General features: G+C 37.3%; 1 protein-coding gene across 1 annotated transcript; it reads left to right on the top strand.

Moving 5' to 3' along the window:
• The first annotated feature begins 139 nt into the window (after window positions 1-139).
• On the top strand, window positions 140-12281 carry ccn4a (cellular communication network factor 4a). The gene is made up of 5 exons (XM_078268423.1): window positions 140-469; window positions 3445-3733; window positions 9182-9436; window positions 10319-10512; window positions 10620-12281. Exons 1-5 carry the CDS (start codon window positions 422-424, stop codon window positions 10917-10919), a joined length of 1086 nt encoding a protein of 361 aa, XP_078124549.1. The 5' UTR covers window positions 140-421; the 3' UTR covers window positions 10920-12281.
• The last annotated feature ends 8 nt before the right edge of the window (window positions 12282-12289 follow it).

A 12289-nucleotide genomic window follows, 5' to 3' on the forward strand; every position in this document is an offset into this window, starting at 1 on the left:
AGAGCGAGTTTGGTATGGAGCATGGACATGAGAAATCATTAAAGCAACCAATAACTCTTTTAATGTACAAATGGGCATGTGAGCAGCACATTGTGTCAAAGGGACCTCTGTCTGGCCCTGAGTGTCTTTGGGTTTCCAGACACGCCCTATAGCCACCGGGGCTGAGGAGGAGGATCGGGTGAAAGCGGAGCGGAGGGAAAGAGAAGAACCCGTCCCCTGTCAAGTGCGGGGCTCGTCCACTTAGACCTTACGTCAGCCCGGACTCTAACAAACTGTCGGTCCCGGTCAGGACGCAGGCGAGCTGCACGGAGATGACAGCGACGGGACGAGGAGGATGTAGCACACCTGCGGAGAGCGGCGTGGCATGCGTTTAAAACGGAACTAATTCTGGTTTCAATGCATTTGCAGTTCCTCACCAGTGATGAGTTGGCTCCTGTTGTGGATTCTAACTGCAGCCGGGATTCAACAGGTGGGATGAATGAATGAATGTTTATTATAGATTATTTAAAGAGTCATTTTTAATGTGCAAACTGCGTAGGCTACTTAGCTCACTTTCAGGATGCACACAGTAGGGATAAAACTTGTGAGATTAACATTTCTCTGCATCTCTATTGCCCATTTAGTGTTTTACAACATGAAAAGTTACCCTTGCTATGGGGACTTGTGTTTGTATAGGCTAATTCACAATAAGGTTTAGTGACTTCTGCCAGTTTTTATTTTATTTTCCCAACTCTTGCTGTAAGGACGTTTACGTCTATTTATATAGTTTATATCCCTTTAAGGAGTTTTGTGGTACTCAATTGCAAGTTTATAGTAACCACGTCGTTTTTCAGGGTAGCCTAACATAAATTAATGTGATGATATCAAAAATAAGTTGGCTGTAGATCTGTAACTGTGGCCCTTAAAAGATTAGTCAGTATGGCATGTTTTCTTGACTTGTGAAAGAGTAAGCTTGATTGAATGGACTGACTAACCTGAACCCCATTTTAGCGAAGAGAAGTCGTTTTGTCATCAACCACCCCGGTTAAATTTGCAGAGTGAGATGCTGGCAGTTGCTACTCTGCAGCTTTACTTCCCATCGTTTGTTATATGCTAGTGCCACCTCGTGGTTGTATAGGACACAGCTTTTTTTCTGTATCATCTATTCTCCCATTATCTATAAGTCTTTGGATCACCTTTTGGGAATTGAATGCTTGGGTAAAAGAAGAAATCAGTGATTTATTCCCAAATATCATGCAGTCTTTTCAGTTTTGCCAGTTTTAAATCCATTTAGTAAAAGGAAAAGTAATCAATGTAACACTTGTCAAAATTATAGGTCATAATAATGCATTATTTCATATGGGATGTTATTAGGCTACTATCATTTGAGCTGATAATGTAATGTAATATAGTAATGCAATTTTTCATAGCATCTTTCAAAGTATGAACATGTTTAAACTGTTCAAAGCCATGCTTCCTCCTTTAAGTGTCACAAGCTTTTGGAGAGAAATTTAAGAAAGCAATACCCCAGTGACAGTTTGTCTATTTCCCCACTTTCGTTTTATAAAATGTTGTCACACTTTCCTGCAAAGGGTTTGTCCATGCCTGTGCACAGATCAGAAGTCATCTGATCTGACAGGAGGGAAAAGATCAAACCATCAGGGAAAGGAAGGTCATTAGTCATCATGGTCACTTTTCAAAACAGAGAAAAGAAAACAGCATTATAATTAACTGGCCATCAACAAAACATGGCAGCTGGAAAACATTCAAAGAGGTTCTGAGATTTTGAGATCACCCAACTATTTGAGCGTCTTTCTCTGCTTTTAGTTTTGCTCTAGTTTTCTTAAATATGGTTCTCTAACTCATTTAGTGCTCTGTCCTTTCCTGACAGCGCTTAAATCCCTTTTAAATAAAATCATGGTGAATTTAGTCAGCAAAGATGAACGATTTCAGGCTGATGATTGCATTACGCTTTACCGAATGTTTTCATAATTAACTTATGAAACGCCCACCTCTCTCTGCTCTCCTGTATTTGTTAAGAGTGATGGACAGCTTTTGTCCTCTTTGTTTTGGTTTCCCCATCTCTACAAATTAGCCTGAGAGCTAAATTGTACTCATCTGAGGAATGGCACTAATGTCTTAGTGGCACGGCCGTGATTAAAACTCATTTATCTGCATTAGCTTTTAACACTGAGCACAGCAGTTATTAATATGCCCATAATTCCATTGAAGTGCTGAGAACAAGCTTAGGGATATGACATAATGCACGGCTTGCATAAGATGATTAAGCATGTTTCCTCACAATTAATGGCGAATTAAGTGTGCATGCACACATATGTGAGTAAATGCATTTGTTTTTTTCATGGCTCAGAAGCTCCTTACTTGAGTGCAGTGCTCTGAGCATATGGATGATATTTGTGAGTATACAGACAATATTGGCCCTCCCGTGCATTGGTTGCCTGACTGTCTAGACCAGTCAACAGTGTGGCAATTATGATGTACGTGTCTGCTACGATTTTAATGTGTCTTAATCATTAACACTTTGGTTGCATTATACTCTGCATTTTTGCCAAAAAAGTTCCATATTAGTTTTAGGGATGTATAGTTTTGTCAACTTGTCTATGCCTAAGAAGACAACCTCAGTTTCTCCCTCACTGAACGATGACCCAGAGAGCATCTTCTGGCATTTTTCCCAAGCACACTGTGTTCTCAAAACAAGCAGAAATTCATTTAAATAGTGATATCTGTCATCAGAAAAACACACTCTAAACCAATGAAGAAAAGCTTCCTCTGTTGACATTCGTGCATCCACTGTCTAAAACTAACCTCCAAGTGCTATGCTGTTAATGTGGCTCCTGTGGCCTGTTTTAGTGAGAACATCTGCTTTTAAGAACCACAGAGCTGTTAACTGTGTGATCTTGGCTTGTAAGAGTCAAAACACACTGACGTTCATGTTTCATTGGCAGGATTTTGTTACTGTTGCAGATTTTAAATATGATAATGGAACGCTTCCAGAGTGTTAAGTACATACAAGACGAGACTATGCCATTGCTTTAAGACCACTGGGTGTGTAATTCATTTGTATGGGCTTAATTGATTTATTGCACAGAGCAGACGTTAGCAGGCTGCCATGTGTTCCACCCGTGTACGCAGTGAAACAAAGGTGTTTGACACTATTAGGATCAGCGACTTTCTGAGACAGGGTTATCAAAGAGGGCAGGATATAAAAGAATTCAGGAGAGCCTCGCCACATGGGGTCAAATACATTTCATGTGATAAAAGATGACTGTTTGGTTTTTCACAAACACAGAGAAAGACTAGCTACTGAAGCCTGTGTGACCAAAGATAATGCTGTATTTTTAATGTAGTGAAGGTTCAGTGAAATGGCTACAAATATGAACTGCACATCATGGTTTTTTTTTAAGTTGTCTTTTAGGCCTAATTTGTTCACTTTCCTCTCTCCAGGTCTACTCCCAGAATTCCACTGCCATGCCGCCTGCCATAGCCTTCACATCCCCAGCTGTGGACCTGTACAACCGCACGCAGTACTGCAAGTGGCCCTGCGAGTGCCCCAATGTCACCCCTACCTGTCCGCTGGGCGTGAGCCTCCTCATGGATGGCTGTGAATGCTGCAAGACCTGCGCCCGGCAGGTGGGCGAGGTGTGCAACGAGGCAGACACATGCGACTACCACAAAGGACTGTACTGCGACTACAGCTCGGACAAGCCTAGGTACGAAAAAGGAGTGTGTGCATGTAAGTGTCACTCACCAAAACCGACAAAACAAAGATTTTACACAGTTTATTTTCTGATGTGTTTTTGGATCACTGCCCACACCGCAGCACAGACTGCAAGTGATCAGATTATGTTTCAGTAGAGCAGGTGTTTGCTGCCATATCAACACTGGTTGTCCTAGCAACACAACACAGGTGTCACTTGACTAGAATACTGATGCAGTTTAATGTTGCCTGCTTGGTACCACAGGCAGCCACATGCAAGCAATTCTTTCGCCTCCTCTGATTTTTCTTTGTTATTTCGGTAGTTTGTAGTTGCATTATCATTGTAATATCCTGCTGAATTAAGTAACTTCACTCAATGACAACAGTTGCATGTCCACAAATTTGATGTGGATCATATTACAAACCACATATGGAAATGACTTCAAAAGCCTGACTTCCATATGTTTTGGGCGTGTTAACACATGGGAAATGAAATCTAACTCCGAAACATGCAAAAAAAAAAAGCTTTTTGTATAACATAATGTTTTTATTATAATTATTTTCTTTATTTAGGATCACTTGCCCCAGACTAAGCCCTAACCGTAGCCCAAAATTATGCCTAAATCTAATTTAGACTTTCCATTTGTTTCACTTTTCACACTAAAATAGTGAATGTCGGGATGTGCATAATAAAATAAAGTCACTTGCTTAATGTATTGTATGTATTTTATCATTTTATCATTCACAGCATAATTCACAGCATTGCTATTGTGTGATATCAGCCTGCAACAGAAAGTGTCAAACCAGAAAGTAATTGTGTGAATGCAGATTCAGCAGAATTCACAGTATTGTAATCTTTCGGTCGCCTACTTCTGCATACTTTCAGCTACAAAAAACATTCAAATATCAAAATGTTCAGCTCTTTAAGGACATTTGTGCTTGTATTCAACTTTTCTCCACTGTAGTTTTTTAAAATATTAAGCTTTTTTTCTTGAAAAGTCATTGAAAGTCAATGGAGCAATCTTTAAATCCTCTTCAGGCCTCTTCCACTTCTAAATGCTACTGCTCCCACATACTTTCACCTACAGATGTAATTCTAACTTTAAACTATTCACAAAACCGTCAGCTATTAGTAAACACTTTTACAGTTTTTGTGTTATCACTGTTTAAGTTTTTTGCTCCCTTAGGCTTTTTTTTGCGTTTTTGAGGGCTGTACAGTGTGGGTGAATCAAGCATTCCTTCATTGACAGCCCTTCTTAAAAATCCTGCCAGTTGAGTGCCACTTTTTCAAATCGCTAATATGCCCACATTGTTTGACTTTTTCCAGACATATTACATATCAATATGTCTGCAAATGCTTTCTGGTGCTCATGGTGAGGTCATTATATTGTTACCACATATTGTTTAGGCTTTTTAATGTTTTTTTCAACAAACTATACTATGACTTTGATATCACTTTTTCGACATACTATGCTATGACTTTTTGATATACTATACTATTACTTTTTTATCACTTTTTTTTATCATGCTATACTATGACTTTTTTATCACTTTTTTTCGACTACCATACTATGACTTTGTAATACCTTTTTTCGACATACAATACTATGACTTCTTTCGACATTCATACTATGACTTTTTTATAATTTATTTCGACATGCTATACTATGACTTTTTTTTAAATACTTTACTATGACATTTTTGTATCACTTTTGTTAGAATAAATACATTATCAAAGGATAGACGGAACCACTGAAGAGATATTAAAGTTCATTTTACTCGAGAACCCAACGAGGAGGCCTTCTCCGCACTATGGAATAGTACAGACAATGACCTAACGAAAAGCTCTCTACAGCAGCTTTTGTAATACAACGTAGAATGTGATAATCATGATACAAAAGTTGGTGTCGTCAGTTGTTTATCTCGTCGACGACGTCTCCCCTGTCTGGTCTGACAGGGCATGTATGCCCTCTGGAACACACTGTTCTCAGACAAGGACACGCAATGGCTCCAGTTCTCTTATTTAGAGTATTCAGTATAATATTTTTCTATGCAAACAGTTTAATAATAACAAGAGAGAAAGTATGTAAATCAAAATTTCTCTAACAACTTTTTCTGACATGCTATACCATGACCTTTTAATCACTTTTTTTACATACCATACTATGACTTTTTTCGACATACTATGCTATGAGTTTTGCCTAAGACTATGAATTTTTTTGATATACTATTCCACGACTTTTTTATCACTTTTTTCGACATACCATACTAGGACTTTTTTATTGTCTTTTTTCGAGAAACTATGCTATGACTGTTTTCAACATAATTGTTTTTAGTGGCACAGTGGCTCAGTTGTTGGCACTGCTACTAGCACCAGCAAGTAGGCAATGCAGGCTCTGACCCAGGTTTAATTCCCACCTTTTCATGACTTTTTTTGACATACTATACTATGACTTTTTTCGTCGTACTATACTATGATTTCTTCATCACTTATTTTCAACATACTATACTTTAGTTTTTTTTCAACATGCAATACTGACTTTTTTTAGACATACCATTCTATGACTTTTTTCAACATACTGTACTATGACTTTTTTCAACATACTATACTATGACTTTTTCAACATACTATACTATGACTTTTTTCACTTTTTTTTACTTTTTTCTACATACTAGACAAGGTTGGTGGATCAATACCAGGCTCCTCTGGACACACGTTAAAGTGTCCCTAACTTTGTCTGTTTCGACATACTATACTACGGCTTTTTATCACTTTTTTCGACTTACTTAAAACATGTTTTTTTTCGATATGACTTTTCTTCATCACTTTTGTCGACATACTATACTATGACTTTTATATGACTTTTTTCGACATATGATACTATGACTTTTGTTGACATGCAATAATATGTCTTTTTATAATTTTTTTGACATTCCTATACTATGACTTTTCGACATGCTATACTATGACTTTTTATCACTTTTTTCGACGTACAATTTTACGGCTTTTTTATCACTTTTTTCGACTTACTATAACATGGCTTTTTTTTCGATATGCTATACTATGACTTTTTTTTAATCATTTTTGTCGACATACTATACTATGACTTTTTCAACATACTATACTATGACTTTTTATCACTTTTTTTGACACACTATACTATGGCTTTTTTTATCAACTTTGCAAACAACGATTGTTACTATGGCTGGGAGGTAGAATGGTTGTCTTGTAAGCACAAGGTTGGAGAATTAATACCAGGCTCCTCTGGATGTGTCTCTATCCTGTCTGTGTTTTGACATACTATACTATGGCTTTTTATCACTTTTTTCGACTTACTATAACATTGCCTTTTTATCACTTTTTTCGACATACTATACTATGACTTTTATATGACTTTTTTCGACATATGATACTATGATTTTTGTTGACATGCTATAATATTAATTTTTATAATTTCTTTGACATTCCTATACTATGACTTTTTTGACATGCTATAATATGACTTTATAATTTTTTTGACATTCCTATACTATGACTTTTCGACATGCTATACTATGACTTTTTATCACTTTTTTTCGACATACTATGCTATGGCTTTTTTATTACTTTATTTTGACATGCTATACTATGGCCATTTTATCACTTTTTTCAACATACTATATTATTATTCTTTTCGATATACTACACTATGGCTTTTTTATCACTTTTTTTGACATACTATAATATGACTTTTTCAACATACTATACTATGGCTTTTTATCACTTTTTTCAACATACTATTTTATTATTGTTTTCGACATACTATACTATGACTTTTTATCACTTTTTTTTTTACTTTTTTCTACATGCTAGACAAGGTTGGTGGATCAATACCATGCTCCTCTGGACACACGTTAAAGTGACCCTAACTTTGTCTGTTTCAACATACTATACTATGACTTTTTTTTCGATATGCTATACTATGACTTTTCTTCATCACTTTTGTCGACATACTATACTATGACTTTTATATGACTTTTTTCGACATATGATACTATGACTTTTGTTTACATGCAGTAATATGTCTTTTTATAATTTTTTTGACATTCCTATACTATGACTTTTTCGACATGCTATACTATGACTTTTTATCACTTTTTTTGACATACAATTTTACGGCTTTTTTATCACTTTTTTTCGACTTACTATAACATGGCTTTTTTTCGATATGCTATACTATGACTTTTTTTTATCATTTTTGTCGACATACTATACTATGACTTTTTCAACATACTATACTATGACTTTTTATCACTTTTTTCGACTTACTATAACATGGCTTTTTTCAATATGCTATACTATGACTTTTTTTTATCACTTTTGTCGACATATCATACTTCGACTTTTGTTGACATGCTATATTATGACTTTTTATCATTTTTTTTACATTCCTATACTATGACTTTTCGACATGCTATACTATGACTTTTTATCACTTTTTTCAACATACTATAATATGGCTTTTTTATCACTTTTTTTCAACATAGTATATTATGGCTTTTTTTATCACTTTTTTCGACATACTATACTATGGCTTTTTATCACTTTTTCAGTGTGCCGATGTGCTGCAATAGCAGCAATCGGCACAATGACTATTATCCCCCATACTTATTATTCCGCCACATTTTTGTCCTGCTACTAGTCACGGAGCGTTGCCAACACATCAAAACGTGTGTAATAGTCAAGAATGGTGTGCTATGACTTTTCTAAAAGATTTGCCGTGCGGTTTTCACGAAATCGGCAAAAAAACACAGCAAAATTTCCCTTTAATGGGAAATCTTCGGGAAATCGCTTAACACAGCTCAAAACAACTTCTCTTTGTGGATATACTGTATCGCCTTACTTTAATGTAGAAAAATAATTACAAGTTTAAACTGAAAACAAGACTTTGGCATTTATTGGGCTGAATGGGCATTCTGATATCAAGCACGATTTCTACCAAATCACAGTTTATGTATCATCATATTGGGCCGAGCGAAGCCGAATCCTGGTTTCAGTGCTAGGATTCGGCCCAATATTCGGCCAAATCCGAATATTTCTTTGTTCCAACTGCGCAAATCACTTTAGCAACACGTACTGCCACAGGAGAAGAAGAAAAGGAGAGGACGAGAAGAGGAGAGGAACAAAAAATGGAGGAGAGGAGATGAAGAAAGGAGAAGAGGTGTTATTTGTCAGCTAACATGATGGACTAACTGACCAACTGACTGACTCCTAACTGACTTCAGGCCTCAACACCAACAGCTTTTTAGCATTCACAAGCATTTTCTGCAGGAAATACATTCTCTAGTTCACCTACAATGTCATAGATTTTTACATCCTAAGAATAGTTTCATTCATAACTACTTAATTATGATTCCATGTTCTGATTCTGATTTCCATGTGTGCAGTTTGCCTTGCATGTCTCTATAATATGTGACTGACTGCTTGTTGTTCCCCTCTGCCAGATATGGTTGGAACAGGCTGCGAGCATGATGGCGTGATCTACCGTAACGGGCAGAGCTTCAAGCCCAGCTGTAAATATGAGTGTGTGTGTGTGAATGGTGCCATCGGCTGCGTGGCGCTGTGCACAGAGTCCCAGCCTCCGCGGGTTTGGTGCCAAACCCCACGCCGGGTTAAAGTCCGGGGACAATGCTGTGAGCAATGGATCTGTGATGAACCCAAAAGAGGGCGCAAGACGGCGCCACGACATGCAGTAGAGGGTAGGGCGCCTTAGATATATATACACTAGAGGGGCTCATGTTTTCTGTTGCTTGGTGAAGTTGGGCTTTATCTTGCAAACTTTTTCTTTTTTACAAGTCCCAATAGCACTGCCAAATCCCCTAATTTCCTTCCAGCCTGCTGAAATGAAAAGTCTGAAAACGAATGCTTCAAGTATTGTAAGAGAACACAAAAACTAGGTACGAGGGAATAAACTAGGGAAATGATTGTCATTGCTTTATAAGCATGGTTATGTAAATTTCTTAGGGTTAGCTTTTTAGAGAACTCTGATCTGGAAGATATCATTGTAGATTCAGTTCACTGAATAACTTCATATGTACAGTTGAATGTATTGTACATGGATGTAAGAGGCCATGGAATGCAAAGTAGAATTTATATTGTTTTTTAAATAGCAGATGGATAAGATTGGATTTGATAAGTAGCAGCAGCTGTGTTTGGAATTGGCAATAAACACATATGTGAGTCCAAGAGGATCATGAGGTTTGGGTGTGTGTGCAGGAACAGACCAATCCTTTCCTGTGGAAGCCCTCACACTGTTTTTGGGTCATGTCCAGTTTCCAGTCCTGTATTGCAGCAGTGCTGTGGAGGGATCAATGTGAACTAAGATCTCTTTGTGTTGCATAAGGATACAAACCAGATCCAGATTACAAGACAAACCCAATTTAAAGATGTAGATTAAAAACAGAGACAGCAGAAGGGGAGGCAGTGTTCCTATGCTTCTCTTGGTAATAGCTTCTCTTTCAGGGCTTTTGACTTTTCTCTCACGTTATTATTATTAGTTGTATCAGTCTGTATCACAAATAAACTCTGATATTTGTAGCAGTTTGTCGACATGATCTATTTACCTCACTTCTCTGATCCAGCTTCCCCAGCTGAGACCAGGAGCTGGCACAAGAACTGCATTACCCAGACTACCTCGTGGAGCCCCTGCTCAAAGACCTGTGGCCGCGGCCTGTCCCTGAGGATCTCTAACGCCAACGAGCAGTGTGAGCTGGTCAGAGAATCTCGCCTTTGCAACCTGCGGCCCTGTGAGGTCGACATCACCAAACACATCAAGGTAGTGATTCTGTTTAATATCTTAAGTGGTCAAACAAATTGAATGATGAAAACTGCTTGTTAAAAGGTTCCCAGACTTTACACCTTTCTACTCCCTTCTTTCTTCAGCCAGGAAAGAAATGTCTGAACATATACAGGGAAGAACTACCCTCAAACCTCACCATCTCTGGCTGCACCAGCAGGAAGCAGTACAGGCCCAAATACTGCGGTGTCTGCACAGATGAGCGCTGCTGCATCCCCTACAAGTCCAAAACCATCGACGTAGAGTTCGAGTGTCCTAACGGGACGGGATTCACGTGGAAGATGCTGTGGGTCCAGGCATGCTTCTGTAACCTCAGCTGCAAAAACCCCAACGACATCTTTGCCGAGTTGGAGAGTTACTATGGTCACCCAGAAGTCATGAACTAACAGGTGGCAATCATGCTCTCTGCCTGTGGGAGGATCCTGACTTTCTTCTGGCTTCTTTTTCTCTTATGCAATGGTTTGTATTTGTGATGCGTGTTAATTATGTACAAGGGATTTTCTTACGGTCTTTTTGTTTCCTATTGGAAAAATCTGTAAATATGAAATATATGTGTCTCCAGATTGGATTCATAAAGCATGATGTGCTTTTGAAGAATATTTGAAGAACTGCTTTGCAAATGAAAAAGCCAGTCAGTGTGAAAGTTGAAGGCTTAATTTATTTATGTAGCTTTTTGCATATGTAATAACATGTGTTCTTGAGATGCTTTCAAATGCAGTCAACATTGTCTTTATGTTTTATGTTACTTTATAATAAATGTTAAAAAAAAAAAGGCAGAAATGGACTGAGAGGTCAAAGAAAAAGCCTTATTTTAGGACTACATGTCCTAATATGAAATAATGACAGGATCAGGAAAGATCAGTTACAAGATTCTTTTATTGTAATTTTTTTTAATAAATACAAACTGTTAATTCTTGGTCTACAGCATTAGACAGTTGTGCATCTTTACAAAGCTGTGTATGTCTTCTACAAAGCAAAATGTTGCTGTAGTGCAAGTAAAATACAGGAGTAGAAGGTGTCAGGTAAGTTCTATGGCTATCCTCCTGTTAACATGTGGACCCATCACTTCACTCACCCAAAAATCCACAATCACAGGAGCATCACATCTAAAAAAGAAAAACACACACACAAAAAAAAAAAATATATATTCCATGGCACATCTTTGTTCCATTGTGCTTGATTGCATAGAAATCATCATGAAAAAATGAAACCGTTCGAAACCATGATCCATTAATAAAGCATACAATGTAAAAACTTCTGAATTTTCTGTTTGTGTGTTTTGATTAATGACAAAGCATACAGCCTCGTTGCAATGTACTAAAAATGACCGTTTAATTCCTGAAAGATGGAAGTTCAGAGAATAGATGTGTAATTGTTAAAATAAGAGGTTTTGAAAAAAAAATAAAAAACTCAAGGATAATGATATTGGCATGTTGAAACAATATTATTCGCTGTATGTACATGATATACTGGAATTCTTTCCCTCAACGTTGGCGAACTGCCATTTTTATTTATCCAAGGGCCTCTTCTTTCTCTCGCTCTCTCTCTCTCTCTCTCTCTCTCTCACACCACATCTACAAATCTGCTCCTATGCACAAACGACAACACTTCAGACATGGAAGATAAAGAATAAATGATCACACAATTACAGTTAGAACAGAAAAAAAAAAGAAAAAAAAAAGTCATTTACAGTCAGGTATATTTAAGAAAGCTGTGTCAATATGGTAAAAATGGATAAAACACAGAAATGGAAATA

The sequence above is a fragment of the Sander vitreus genome, chromosome 14 (assembly GCF_031162955.1).
Source record: "Sander vitreus isolate 19-12246 chromosome 14, sanVit1, whole genome shotgun sequence".
Taxonomy (NCBI): Eukaryota; Metazoa; Chordata; class Actinopteri; order Perciformes; family Percidae; genus Sander; species Sander vitreus.